At 39.9% G+C, this 15809-nt stretch overlaps 1 protein-coding gene across 3 annotated transcripts in view; it reads left to right on the top strand.

The window, feature by feature from the left end:
• Positions 1-15809, top strand: part of PEPD (peptidase D) — a 144811-nt gene that overhangs the window by 75700 nt on the left and 53302 nt on the right. For all 3 annotated transcript variants that reach the window (XM_039558165.1, XM_010396477.3, XM_039558166.1), the window contains 2 exons: positions 8187-8255; positions 15104-15181. In XM_039558165.1, the coding sequence (XP_039414099.1) occupies positions 8187-8255; positions 15104-15181 (147 nt within the window). The remainder of the gene's footprint in view (positions 1-8186; positions 8256-15103; positions 15182-15809) is intronic.

Raw genomic sequence — 15809 nt, forward strand, 5'->3', positions numbered from 1 at the left:
TAATATTAAATTAAATATGAAATGTAGGCCAGTGCAGAACTTTGTTCTGCCTTATTAGTAATGGATGTGATTCCAAGTGGTCTTTGAAATTGGTGAAGAGTTAAAACAGAGACTCTTTTTAATGATCACTGCTTTGTAGTGTGGCACTGGGATCCATTTTCCATTTATGTCTTTAGTAAAGATTGAAAACTATTTGAAAATCCTTCTGCTCTAGAAAATGGATGAAAACAAATCCTGTCCAAGGGTTTGTAGCTCCTCCTCACTGTAGAGTAGCAGAGCAGGAGGAGCCCCTGCGTTAGTACAGCCAGCCTGGCAGAGGCAGGAGCAGGAAGGAGCCCATGGAGTGTGGGCTTAGCACAGCACAGAAGGGTGAGTTCCCACCTTCAGACTGCGTGCTGCTGGTGCCAGTGCTGAACCTCCCAGCTGCAGAGCAGTGAAGTGACCCTTTTCCCTGCTGTGGCACTCAGGGGCTGTGACTCTGTGGGCAGCAGGATGGTCATTCAAACCAGCTTGGTTTCATTACCTGTGCTGGTCTAATCATAGCTGGAATCCCAGCTGATGATGGCCATCTCTTACACCAGGCAGGCTTTTTCTGTCCATTACCTAATGGGGTCCTTGGGCTGGCTGGAGCCCTGCTGCAGTCCTGTGGGTGATCCTTGCTTGTGTTCTCTGTAACAGCCCCTGGACAGAGCTGGCAGCTCTGCAAGAGGCACATCCTGCACCGACAGAGCACACACCTCCTGCCTCTGAGCTTCTGCTAACCAAAAACCAGAAGGTAGACATTGACTTGCAAGTCTGTCAGAGATGATATTAAACCTTTGTATTATGAATAGCTTAATCAGCTCAATTACTATGAAACACCAACTGCATTTCAACAGGATTGATAGTTAAAGATTTCAGTAGCTTAATAGTCATAATATTTGAATCTACAATCAACTGGGTTTTTTATGCAGGTGAATCAAACAATTCTGTCAAATGATAGGTGAATTTTCTGAGTAGAGTTGAAGGAGTTTCAGGAAAAAAGTAATTTGACAACTGTACCTGGAGATTTTAAAGGCTTCTTAAGTGCTGATTTAAAGATTGATTTACTGAAAAGTGGTATTTACAGAGCATTCTTGGTAACTGTCCTATCTCTAGGGTACCCATTTCGTTGTCTTGCCAGTCTTCTGGAAAAGCAGCAGCTGAGTAGGAGGTTATAGGCTTACATAATCATTGCTTGCATTTGAACATTGGTAATGAAATGGCTTAGCTGAACTTCTGTGAAAAAGCATAACTTGATGAATTTTCAGAGTCAAAAAGATGTGGCACCAGTGTAGAATCAGATGAAAGACAAATCAAGTAAGAGTGGCCATATGCACTTCTTTAAAATCACATCTTTGAAAGCTCTTGCCCTTTCCTCCTAATGGGGAAAAAAATTGGATTTAAACTCCAACAGTCTTGTTAGAAAAAACATAACTAAATCTGTCTGGAAGGGAGAAGAGGAGATCATTCCACAGGAAATCTTAAACTACTGCAATATCAGAGTCATGTTCTCTGACTCAAAAATCATTCAAAATTTCTAGATTTGCAAATTGAGGGGGGGAAATTTTCTTCATGTGGAATAGATAAAAGGAAGAGCTATGAAATTTAAAAAAAAAAAAACCAAACCAGAATGTCTGTGTGTGAGGAAAATGCAATGCCTGATTCTCTAAATTTACCAACCTGTGTAGCTTAGACAAAAAGATGAATTATCAGCTCATGTCATATAAGCTCTTCAGTTATTCTTTACATAAGACAGGTAATTTATAATTCCCAATTATGCATTTAAAATGCTAATTACCCCTCACCTAAACTCTCTGTTCTTGAACTGATATTATCAATTACCTTCAATCATTGCAAATCATATATGACATATGTGACAGTGTTGAGTTTTGTATTATTTATGGACTTTCTGTTTCGTGTGTCTCTGGTTTCCAGGTAGTATGAATGGCTTTACCTTGATAGACTTAGCTTCCTGAAGGAATGGTATTCCTTCTGATCTGTGCTGGTTTGTATCTTAAAATAGATCTGCATTTTAGGGTAATCTTACCCTCTGTTCCTGCCCTGAGCTCTGGCTTGAGATCCATTTTAGTGCAGAGAAGTAACACACTTAGAAATCTCAATATGAATTATTTATTACAGAGGTGAGCCCACTTCTGTGCTGCTTCTACATAGCTCTTCCTTATTTCATAAATGTTCTTAGTGTATTTCCATTAATATGCTGCCAGTTTCCTGTGTCTTCTAAGGTTCCATTATTACATAGAGTTTGCTGCACATATAACTTACTTAAAGAAAGCACAGCAAAAATGAGAACAGAATCTAGATGTTAGAATTCAGAAGGATCAACACTTAAAAAAAAAAATCACACATTATTTCTGCTTGTGCATGATACAAATTAGGACAATTGTAAATAGAGATGCTTCAAAGTATAGCTCCTTTCAGTGTCTCTGGCTGATAGTAAGCTTCAGCAGCTCTACTCTGTGAGCATGCAAAATAACCCACCCAGGGGTTTCAATCTAAAATTTTCTTTAGAAGTAATGTAACCAGTTAGTTTAAGAAGTCAATGCGTAGAAGTGGTTTTGTTTCCTGTTGTTCATGGATCTGCAAGTTCTAAACAATTTCCAGGCATAAATCATTAACGATATTGTCTCCAAGGTGTAGAATAATTGTGCTCATCTGCTCATTGTGCTGTTTTTCTTGTTTGGCTGCAAATTCGTAATCCATCATTTGTTCATTGGTAGTAAGTTGGATTATTCCTCCTACACTTCTCCACTCTATTTTACCCTTTTGCAATCAAGTACTGACTTTTTTTTTTGGTTTTGTACTAAAACAACCTTAGAGATGTTTTGCAATACTTCAGTGTGCTGTTGTGAACTAAATAGGATTAGATAGGCTAAGCCTTTAAGCATCTAGTTGCCCATGGAAAATAAATTACATTAGCAGAGTAAGTAGGTTAAAAATGAAAGAAAAATGCTCTGTTTGCAAGAACCTCACTGTGTCTAGTGTGGGATTAAAGGAAGCACTGCTCACCTTGCTCCTGTGTTCACTGAAGGGATGTTACACCTTGTCTTCTTCCCTCTGAGCATGTTTCTTTCAGCCTAGTTTGATGTTAAGTATAAATGCTTTAGGCATCATGGACAAATTATATTTACTGTGGCTCAACAATTTTGCAGGTTTTGGGCTTTACAGCTTTCTTATGTACAGATTATGTGTCTAAATGATCAAAATAATGGCTTTCAGTCCTGGTATAAACAGAGGGATCAGCTTTAGAATATTTACCCTTCTGTGAATCCTTTAGAAAGGCTTTGGATTTTAGCCTGTCTCGTGGCTGTGCTTCATATTTACACCATACAAAAGCATAAGGGCACATTCTAGTTGTAATTCAAAATTAATTTGGTGCACTGATGACTGATAGATATTCACCTACATCTTCCAATTGTGGCCATAAAAAAATAAAGAAGGAACTGCAGAAAATCCTCCAAGTTCCATCCAAAACTCTGTTAAGTTACTGTGGTTTCTGGTTTATAGTTCAAATCCACCTGCTTGCATTTCAAGGCAACTCTCAAGGTCTGTGTTCAAATTTTGAAGTATATAAAGGTTTCTTTTTATTAGGAGGCAACTTTGTCAAATATATGTTTTCAATATAAACACCATAATGAGATATGGACCTACAAGTGTCCTTGACTCTTCTGTACTTGTATGCTTCACAGGGCAAATTGACAGCAGATCTCTCTGATACACAACCTAAAAATCTGGTTCTTCAACTACCAGTATCCACTGGTGTTCTTGATGCAGTATCTGGGAATAATGAACAGGATTATTCAGTGGTTTTCTCTCTCTCTCTCGTCAGAAACCTTGGGATGAGGAATTGTTCCTCCAGCCTGAAGTGATGTGCATGTCTCCTTCTGCAGCACTTCACTGCAGTTACTGAGGGTGTGGGACCATCAGAAGATGCCACTGAGGAATGTAGTGGGCAGTGTTACAGAAACTTGGCGAGGTTTTAAAGTTTATTTTGGTCAGACATTGCTCAGATATTCTTGCTGCTTGTAGTTCCTTCTGTATCTCTCTTTTCTCCATGTTTATTACTCTTTTTGTAATTGCATTTCTTACCGGTTTTGTAAGATAACAGGTCAAAATGCTCAATTGAATTTCTATTGAAAATCTGGATTCTTTTGATCTAGAAGTGTCTTGGTTTCAGGAGTGAATAGCTGAGAAATGAAAATGTTGCTTTCTTATAAATATTTCTTACAACTCAAGAAGAGCTGATGATAAGAATTAAAATTAGAGATTATTTGTGTACTTTTGGGAAATAAAACTGACACTGCTGAGTGTGTATGGATACATTATATTCTAGGGACGAGGAAGACCTGAAATAAAGCAAAACATGTGAGAGCAATCAATACAGGTATTCCTCCTGCTTTATGTGTCTTTATTCTGTAAATTCACTTAAATTAGGAAAACTTGACATTAAACTACCTTATTTGATGCAATTTCCATTCACAGCACACACGTGATTGTAAATGTACATTAGATAGCAGTAGAAACTGGAACAAAGATCACCACAAAACACAAACATCATTGTCAGAGTGATTTTGATAATTTGTCAGAAAGACTGTTTGTAGAAGGTTTTACTTTAATGGTTTTTTAGGCTGTTTTGAAGTTAAGGCTCTTGAAGCGTTCTGGAGATTTGTTTGGATGTATGCCCTACTCCATAGGATCTGAAACATAGCAAGTATATACTTGTTTGTTATTTCTACTGGTGAATAACCCATTATCTCTGAAAGGGGAGTTTTCTTCTCTCAAGTCAGCAGAGCCAGTGAGGCAGTTGAGACTCAGCAGAGCAGTGGGGATAACATTATCTTGTGCCTCAGCAAATTTGCAAGGAGGGGAAGTGCACTCATGTCAGATTTACTTGAGTTGATGGTGGCTAATACTTGTATTTTTTTTAATTGATGGAAAAAACAGTGAGTTTTTTTAAAACTACCTTACTTCTCCGCATATTATCAGTCGAAGAAAGTGATGGTTTTGGCAAAAAAAAAGAGCACCAAAGCCAGGATGTTCCTGTGCATAGCAACAGCAACAAACAAATTGTGTCCAAAGCAATGCACAGCCCATGCTGGCTCTAGCAAGGTTGTCTCATGGAACGGGTGCCCTGTGACAAGCCCATACACCAGTGGGTGGTCGGTGTACGCCACTGAGGCCACTCTTGCATGGTCAGTAATACACCTGCCCTCTCGAGAAATACTGCCCAAAATGTGACAGGAAGCTTTGAAACCCCATGCAAGAAGGAGAAGAGCTGCTTCATTTCTGTACCTGTGCTGGTTGCATTAAAAGCTCAGGGCAAAGCATCCAGCACCAACATAAAACTGGCTGAACTCACATAAGCTCCAATCAAAAAGACCAGTCAAAGTTCAGGATGCAATATTTGCAATGTATGCAGAGTGCCAGATTAAATTATATTCCATCCAACTATTTCAGACTTTTTACTTTCATGTTTCTCTTATGGATAAAGATTCTTACAGAGTGTATACAGTGAAATCTTGGTGTGATGAAGTCCAGTGGCAGAATCTGCATTAACTTCAGTGGAGCTGGGACTTTACCTGCAAAGTCCTGGCACCTTCTCTAATGCTACGTACACACTTTGCAGCTTTGAAAAGCCAGCCTTTGTCACCAGAGGGATACCCAGTCCTTCACTTGCCTGTGCCATATTACACAAGGATGTTGGCTGTCTCTGATGGAAGTGTTCCATTTTTTTTCCAATTGCATGAAGTCATACCCCAAAAAAGTAAATTCAAAAAAGTGATGTGAGTAGTTTTACTAGCAGGAAACCCATCACCTGGCAAAGTTGTACCATGAGCAGCTCAATCACATAAACAGCCACTTCTTTCTTGGCATTAAAAGGAAGTCCATGATGTTTGATGAAAACAGAAACAAAGCTCAGGCAACAGCTGGGTTACACAAAGCATGTCCTAATTTATTTATTGCTTTTTACTGCTAATTGGGGAGTACTGCAAGAGGTGACTACTATTACTGGCTGCATAATTTCATATTAATTGCAACTATGAATATGTGATCAGTTGTCATATGGAAAAATATAAACCTTGCTATCCTGCATCACTGCTGATGGGAAGATGTTTACAGCCTTCATTATTTCATTTTTACATTTTATTTTTACATTTCATTTTTAAGCTCTTTATGAGGTTACTGAAAGTTGCTGTCTAGAGGACATAGTTTATTCATTTAAGGTGAAGGGTCCATAAAATACACTAAAAGCTGCTTCCTAAAATGCAGCTATACATATATAACAGTATAATTATTGTGCAAAATGTTTGTGTATAGTGTCATGTCTTACAGAGTAAACCTTGCTGTAAACAAATGTTTCCATATGAAGTGTCCATTTCAGTGAAAAAACGTCTATGTCAGAGCAAATGACAGTTTAGGTGATAAATTTTATTAGCTCAATTTAGTGATATCTCTGCTGTGTTCTCACCATGTCAGAGTTTCTCCTTAGCTTCTCTGGCATTTGACCTACTCATTGCCATTATTCATTTACAGGCCAAAATAAACTTCGTGTTTTCTGCTGTGTAAACCACCACAGTATTTTGAGCAGAAAACAGATCTTGGAAACAGTGTGTCCCTCTACTGAGTATCTAAATGAAGGCTTTTCTTTTTTCATGTGTGATTATTTTGTATGTTTTCTTTTGTTTCTCTTTAAATACTGTCATTTTGCGTAATTTAAAAATCTAGTTTACATTTACAGTCATGTAATGTCTTTAATATCCTTTGAATTTGAATTGTGTTCTGTGGCTTGCTGCTGAAGAAGGACAAAATCACAACATCTCTATTCTTTGAATAGCACCATTATCACTCTGTGTTAATGAAATGATTTCAGTGTTACAAGAAATGAGGTTTTGGAATTCATTCAGTATTACAGGGAATTGGATTGTAACTAGAGCATATTTCAAAAAGAATAAAAGGATCCATGATATGTGCTTAGCTCGTAAAGCACCTAATCCTATATTAATTGTGCTTTGGGCACATCTGCCCTCATGTGAAGGGGACTTTGACAGTGAAGATGAAAATACTGTAATGCTTTTTAAGGCCAAACAGCTCCTCCAGCAGGATGGCAGTGAAAGAGGAGTTCTGTAGGAGAGCACGGGCTGCTCTCCCTTCCCTTCCCTGTCCCAGGCACACACAAAAGCAAATAATGCTGCATTGTACTGTGCTTTAGAGGCTGCAGGAGACTCGGCCTCATGTTACCACGTTACCTTCTTGCTCTTGGGATTGAGTCTGTTAATTTTTTTCCCCGTGTTTGGACAGGGGAAGATCATAGTGGTATTTAGGTACCACAATCTGAAATTGAGTAAGTCTTGTGTTTTCTGTGTCTGTTGTGCTACAGACAAGAAAACATGAGGCTGTCGATTCCGGCCTGGACTGTGATGCAGAAAGTACCTGGTTTTATGGGAAGGGAGAGCTCTGCTGGCCTGTGTGGAGAGGAGGGTGAACAGCATAGTCAGATGCAAATCAGGCTTTGGGGATATTTAGTTCAGCTTCCAGCAGAAGGTATCTGTGAGGTGGTAAAAATGAGAGGGCTTCTGCTGAAATTATTTTGAAGAGCTGTGACCTTCCTCCATGAAGGGCTAGTTGGACATCACTTTTCCTGAATCTACATGGCATAAATTGAAGGCAGCAGGATTGAAAAGAAGGATCATGGATATGATTGTGTAGCTTAAATGCAGCAATGCAGTGGTTTTCTTAATTCCACTTGGAGAGTTTGGCCAGCTTCACCAGCTTCAGCATTTTAGCTGTTACCATCCTGTTTGTTCTATGGTCAGATGAGCTCTCTTTTGCCCACAGTAATTTCCCTTTCGGTGTTGAGCTGTAAGGAAAGCAGTTGCTGTTTGAGGTCACTGAGCTGCACTTGAGCCCCTCTTCTCTGCTGCAGAATTGCTTCATGGCTTTGTGGAAATCGCGTGCGGCTCTGCAGGGCTGCTGAGCTGTGGATGTGGGGCAATTGGAGTGTTCAGCTGAGCAGAAATGGGCAGAGAGCCTTGTTGGGCAGCTGGGGATTTACACCAACACAGCTGTACTCAAGCAGGACTTGTTTTTCTCCCTGTCTTGGGGTGATTTTGCATAAATCATTAATTCCAACCTTTGTTCCTTTGCAGCCTGTTCCAGCACTACTGCTACACTCGAGGTGGCATGCGCCACACCTCCTACACTTGCATCTGTGGCAGGTAAGAGGATGATTTACACTGAACTGTGTAAGCTTTATGGTCAGTTTGCCACTGGATATTTGTAAAATTGGTCCTTTTAGGCATGTCATGTGTTTGCAAATGCCACCAGAGTGAGTTCTGACCTGTTTTCACTGAAAAAGACAAAGAGAGGTAGGTGGCTACCTCTGTCTCCTAAAGAAACAACTTGGTAATAGATTCTTCTGCACTCCAGAGGTTCTCTAATGACTGCTGCTGCTGCCATGATCATGTTTGTGCTCACCCCTGTGCTGCAGTTGGCTTTTTTTATTAAATAGCATCATGAAGAAGGGCTTTAGAGCTATTCTCTGTTGCTCAAAAATACTTTCTTTGAAATGCACCTTAAGTATTTCATGTCATCCTCAGAATTCTTTGTCTCAAAGATTAAGATGCAATTAAACTAATCTCTTGGGAATTTGGAATTTTTTGCTCTCTCTGCTTCTTGCTGAATAGCTAGTGTTGAAGGTTATTGTATTTGGGAAAGTAGTTATAAAAGTCCTCCCTGCAGTTGTAGAAATGCACAAGAGAACAGTGTGGGATGCATGCTGAAGAACAGCTGTGTGCTTTGTGCTGAGATTAATCTTACTTAGTGGAATTAATCTAATCAGAGATATATGACAGTTCCATGAGGCATATGTTGGTATATATGTTCACTTGTTCTGCTGCTACTCAGAAACATTTGCCCTACGCTGAAGCACATACACTTACAGAAGATAGTTTTTGTGTTAATGACAATAATGCTATATTGCTTTGAAGGTAATAAGAACAATTAGCACCTTCACTTCTTTCTGCGGTTTACTCAACTGCCTATTTGTAAATGCAATTTTCCCATTTATATGCAAAATTGCAGCAGGAGCAGTTTTATGGCAAATTGTGTATCTAAATTGTCTGAAAAGTTTCCTGGTTTAAGCACTGTCGTATAACTTGAGAATTAACATCCCAGTGAAATGAGACTCCATCTCTAAGCTTTTGTCACAGATGGTGATGGTTTGATTTTTCACAGCCATGCAGACTTCACATTCACTTACAGTGGATCAGAACCTGTGCTGCAGGATCTGGTTTGGCTGCTGGTGGTCAAATCACTTCGCTAAACCTATAGAAATGTCTACTTTATGTTTGTATAGTTGGTCCTTGAGACCTGTGGGAACAGGCCAAACTCTCCACAGGACTGAAAAATCCAGGACCTGCATTACACGACTTGAGGATCCCAGGACGAGGAAAGCTCCACCAGTAGCTCAGAAGTGGGTGCTGACAGGAGCTCCCTGGGTGTCCTGTCCAGCTTTGCAGGACATTGGAGTGGTATTAGCACTGTCTCTGAACTATTGGAGGATTTAAAATGTAGAGAAGGGCTGTCCTTGGAATGCAACATCCAAACAACACTGTGACTCACTGTTGTCATTAGGAGCTGGCATTGTATCCTACCACTAGAATTAAAAGTGCAGACAAACTTGATTTAAAAAAAGCAATAATTATATGAGATAGCAATGTACGGACAAAGGGCTTTGTATTTTATGTTCTGACTATAAGTGATGAAGTAAGAATGAATAATATTAACAGTTTTAAGCTGCCTCCTAATAAATGAATGAATTCAATTAACATAATAATGGCAAAAATAATAGACAGTTTTTATTACTGTGAAATTGTCATGCATTGTAAATATTTCACTTAATTACATTTAAAACTAAAAATAGCTTTTGCAGTTAGGATTTTTGAATGTTTTATTCTATTCATGCTGAATTTTTTTATTCTCCTGAACACTTAAAATGGGCATATTTTGACAAGATCTTTCCTTTTTAGATTACAGGCCTGATAATAGTTCCCATAGAGGAGAATAATCCTTTTAAATAAAAGACAAGTGTGTTAATAAAATATTTTTTAAAAGATGCTGACTAAGCTGGAAATCAGGAGTAATCATTGTGATATTTCGGTACAGAAATAAATCACTTGTCATGTGATGGGTGCATTTATTTGTTACTGTCCCTGTCCAGTGTTATATTCTTGAGGAGATGCTAAATGAATATTCGGTGTGACCAAAAATGCTTAATGTATTCACTGTATTATGAGAATAGTAACACACACTGATGAGTGTGACAGGGTGTTACCTTTCAAGATTAGTCCTGTAGTTAAGGATACTTTTAAACACCGTCCGCTTGGGAGTGGTTTGAAGTGCAGACATCACTAAGAGCCATGAAAGGAGAATGGGAGCATTTGATAAGCATACTCAGATATATTTGGCACTCATCTACAAAGCACTACTTCCAAGTTGTGTCCAAATGCTAATGAATTATTCACTGCAGTGTCTTAGGGCACCAAGGAACCATTTTTACAAACGGGAAGACAAAGGTAATCCATTCCCAGTGTCCTGGTGACACTAGGGTGGATGGCATCCACTGGGAAGCAGGTGCAGGGCTTCCAGCTGGAGTTTGGTGGTGGAGGCATCAGTATCTCTGGTACCACCACAGAAGCCACTGTCAGCTGCTGCTTGTTACTCTCTCATCTTAGACTCAGGTTCAGATCTTCTTGACTGATGTCTCTAGGTGGATGACAGCTCTCATCAGGTACTACCTGATTATTAAGAATAACTACCTGTTATTAAGAATAACATTGTGCAGTGAAATGTCTTCCTCTATCTGAGGGCCGCCGTAAGTGAAGTGTTTTGAATAAGATGAGGGTAATTATTGAATCTGCTTTTCCTTCTTTCACCTCAGTACAACTTTTTAAGATTTCATGCCTTAGATAAAAAAGTGGCAAGAGGGGTTAATGCTTTCTTCTGGATTGATTCTATGATGATTTAAGTCGTGATGGAAATACTGGTTCTGGTTTTAGTTAATGGTCTTTTGGCTTTTCTTTAGATGTTCTCAATATAGAGCTAACAGCTACACTTTTTGTAGTGCTTGATGCTCAGCATAGTCCTATTCTTAAAATATTGCTGACATTTCTCCTCTTTCTTCTAATAATTTGTTTCTAAAACGCATCTTGGGGGATTGTTTTCCTTTGCTAGTAATCAGAATCTCTTACCAAAGTTTGCATTCTCGGTGGTGTTAATTTGCAGCTCTTCTGCTGCTTTGTGCAATTCTTTCTGTAACAAACATGTCTTTGACACCAGTTAGAAGCAAGTTATTAAAGGAATAAAAATCGGTACACAGAAACCTCTTGGAGGATTTTTCAGGTTGGCTGCCTGAAGATGAGCATTGGCATCCTCATGTGCTGTGATTTTCAGAGGTGCTGACCAAAAAGAAGGCAGCAGAGCTGCCAGTGATCCTCACCTCCCCACAGCACTTTATCTTAAACCCTGACTTGGCGCTCTAATGCCAGACCTGGCAACTGTTGCCTCTTGGAAAAGAAAGAAATAGCTTCTACATGAAGGCCTATTTGCTTTGCCAGTGCCTGACGTTTTGGTTAAACTGTTTTAAAGCCACCTTGAAAGTCTTACTGAATCAGTGTGAACAATTTCTGGCTAACTGTACCATTTACATTGTGGATACACATCATTTCTGTAGCATTGCTCCTGAAGCATCGTCCTGCCTTCATCTCCGGACAGGGGTAAAGATGCACCCCGCAGGGGAGATTGGACATGCACCTCTTAGCAGGAACCTGCTAGAGGTTTCCGTATTGCTGTTTTAATTTGGGTCAGTAGTGCATTTCTGAGTCAAGCTCTCCCACTTATCCTCAGCTGCAGGGCCTGCTCAGAGCCAGGGACCAGTCCTGCAGTGCACCTGCTGGATTTGTTTTGGGTGAAAAGCAGTTGGGAGAGCTTTTAGGAGCAGGTCTGCTCTGCCATGATTGCTGATGGGTGTTGAGCCCAGGGGATCTGCCCAGAGCCAGTCCCAAGGGAGCAGACCCTCTCATGCCAATAAATCCCAACAGCCAAAACCCCTTAAATGCATATGGTGTGTGGATCTGGTCTTCAGCACCAACTGTGCTCTCTGTGCTGTGATCCTGTGTGTGTCACAGAGCCAAGATGTGTGTGACAGATCAGGAGCCTCCAATGCCAAGAAAGATTGTGCCTGCTTAACGCTTCACTAGTGATGCTGAAAAACAGATCTTTCATGCAGCTCCCATCACAGTTGGTGCTGAGCCTAACAGAAGTATTTTGTACACTAAAACCTTTACATTAAAATGCAAAAGAAATCCCTCATCTTTGTATTTGCAATGTGTTTTGTTGAAAACATTTGTGCAGTTGTCAAATTTGAGTATATGGCTCATTTATGCACTGGTATGGTATATGACACTGAAAGTGCCATCATATCTTGAAAAGTAAACAAGCTGTCTGCAAATACATAAGCATGGAGTCATGCCCTTAAGGCTCATGATCATGTTTTAAAAGTTGATCATAAATATATGCATGTGCTGTTTGCTTCTCCTACTTCATCCCCAGTTTTGGAGGGAGATAAGGAATAGTATCTGCAGCTAAAATCCTCACAAACTGCTGTGGAGTATGTGTGCACGGCAGCTGTTGGTGTTTTTTTATTATTTCTTGTGTTTTTCCTTAAACACCAAACAATGTCATGCAAGGTCATTCCAGTTGCTTCCACATGCCACCCTCCCAAGATCTTAGCCCTCCACCTGGGAAACAGTTCTTGAGGCAGGAAATGATGCTGCCTCCCCTCCCCATGCTGATAGCCCAGCGCAGGGGTGGGAGCAGCCTGCACCCCTGTCCCCTGCACAGTTCCCACTGGACACGTTGACTGGCACAGAAGACCTTTTCTTTTGATTGCACTCCATTGCCCTATTATAGATTTTTTCTTCAGATAGAGCAAACTAATTTTGAAAGTGTCCTGGTGTGGAAAATATTCCATCAGTGCCCAGGAGACAGAACATCTCAGAAAGAAGCTGATGTCTGTCTTCATCTTGTATGCAGCCTTTCTGGGTCCATTTTTAGCTATCTGCACAGCAGCAAAGGTTCTCAAGTCCAGCACCCAGGAAGGAAAAAGCATCCAGCCAGCTGTGAAACTGTGCTTAAGCCATTGGACCAGCATCACAAAATGAATGTGTTGCAGCCTTAGTTCTGTGGGGCTTTTCAATTCTTGGTTTAACAACTTCTAACTTCTCTAATTTTTCTGTTTGGAGTGTGTAATTTTATGAAGTACTCTTTGTATCAGAAAATCATGCCCATGATTCTGAAATATTACCTTTCACTGTCTTATTACATAGTGATTCTTATATGCTAAAAAATACTTAACAATAAATACTTACTGTCTTCAAAATACAAATGTAGAACTATTCAGGTTGTAAAAGCCCTCTGAGATCATCAAGTCCATCCATAAACCCAGCACTGCCAAGTTCATTGCTAAACTGTGTCCCCAAGTGCCACATCTACATGTCTTTTTAAATACTTCCAGGGACACAATCCAGCCATTTAGATTGAAACCTGCAGAAACTTACTTTCTGCTCCATAATCATTGTTTATGAAAAGACCTGAATGACTGATGATCTGTTAAATATTTAATATCACAAGTACTTAATGTATCTTGAAGGTAATCTCTTTTTGGATACAGTGCATGCTTGCTGTTTTTGTAGTTGCACACATCAGAAGTCTTAATATGAGAAGTATGTCAGATGTCACATTTATTCCAGATACAACAAAAGATTGATTGAAATTGAGCCTCAGATTCCTGTCATCTAAGATATGAAGCTGTTCCAGCATCACAACTTGAAAGAATCAAATTTGAGCAGGGTGACCAATGAAAGGTTTTGATGAAAGCTGAGGTACAGACTGGCAAGTGAGCTGGAGGGGTCAGAGAGAAGCTGCAGTAACCTTGTCCCCATAGGTGTATTTTTGGATGTGATAAAGTTCTTCCAGCTTTTTGAAGAGAAAAAACGAGCGCATCTATCTGAAGAGAACAGTAAAAGAAAAATAGGTAGAGCTTGAGATCTTTATCAGCCTTTTAACTGACATTTTATAGACCCGGAGGAATATCAGTAGGCAAGAGAGGATGCCAAGGCCAAATGTAAGTCACCTAGTGGATCATGGAGCTTCAGAACAACAGAACAGGGGTCCAGCCTCCTCTGGAGCTGTTTTATTCTTGTGCATCAGCAGCTTACTCTGAAAGGTTTCCAGGAATAAAAATCTTTTCTTTGTAATGTGATTTTTCAACAACAGGTAAGAAAAGAGTGACGGTTTTCATACCTGCTCCAGCCTCTGACATTGTAAACTGTGAATGTTCCCCAAGCAGTGCATCCCCTCCAGCAGAGACCACCTGTAGCCATGCCAGAGGGGAACTGGAGCTGTTCCCTCAGACAGCTCAATTTCTCCAGTCCCAGTGATTCCTGGAGTGTTTAAAATGTCAGATTTTATTCCAGTGGAAGTTAGTTTGGTTTATGCCTCAGACTACTTAACCTCAAATAGGGAAAAGTATCACTAAGTAAAAACAAAATAAAACCAAACAAAACCAAACAAAAAACCCCAAAACAGAGCACAAAAAACCCCCCCAAAAACAACAACAAAAAACCCCCAAAACATCAACAACAACAAAAAACCCCCCAGGAAATAATAAATGGGTGTAAATTGAAAAATTACTTGTGCATGTTCTTTTCCTTTACACTGTCACGGACATAGGAAATATTCATAAGAACTGTGCCACGTTCCTTCTGCAACAAGATCCTGTCTTACAGCCAGAGTAGCAGAGTTCCTGTGCCACCCACACCTCTGCTGCACAAGTGGTTGGGGTGGCTACAGCAGCCCACACCGGGGCAGGGATTCTGACAGCTCTCACAGGCTGCTTTTTATGTGAATACACTGATGTTTACAGCGTTCCTTCTCGTGTCGTATGAATGTGTGTGTTAATGTTTCGTCTTCCACTAATTGTGCTGATTTTCTTTTTGCCCATCAGTGGGGAGAACTCATCTGTTTTGCACTACGGCCATGCTGGAGCCCCGAACGATAAGACTATTGAAGATGGAGACTTATGGTAAGTAAAGGGTTAGAGTTTGTTTGATACTTCTGTTTCACTACTGCTGTTTCCATATAGGAATTGTATGTACTGTTAGAAAAAGGATGGCTGCATAACGATAAAAAGTCTATATCTTTAAAATAGAAGGTAGCTTTGCATGCCAAGCTCTTCTGATTTCTTCCAAAGATCCTGTACACCCGCATCTCCAGTTGTAAGGGAGAAGGAGATACTGTTTCAAACACTTCTGGACCAGAGGCACTTAGAATTTAGTTTAAGAAATGGCTGTATTCTAAGTACAAGGGCAGTTGCAAAATTTGTCATCTGAGTTTGCTCTTGAACCTCAGATCCAAACCTCAGTTCTGGTGGTGGGCTAGAGGATCACGAGAGTGTTGGCTACTTTTAGAGAATTGCATCAAATTGCAGAATGGATTAGGTCTTACAAATGCCTATGTGCACACAGACACCCTGACAAAAAAGGAGACAGTAAAATGTGTGAAGAAATGAAACTCAGTTCAGGTCAGGGAAGGGCGCTTTTAGTTCTGTGTTGTGCCAAAACCTTTCTATAAAGATTTACTTAGAGTTTAGTGATGTGTAATAGAGTTGCAAATACTGCCAGGTTTTCTCTACATGTACTACATGTCCACAT

Source organism: Corvus cornix, chromosome 11 (genome assembly GCF_000738735.6).
Source record: "Corvus cornix cornix isolate S_Up_H32 chromosome 11, ASM73873v5, whole genome shotgun sequence".
NCBI lineage: Eukaryota > Metazoa > Chordata > Aves > Passeriformes > Corvidae > Corvus > Corvus cornix.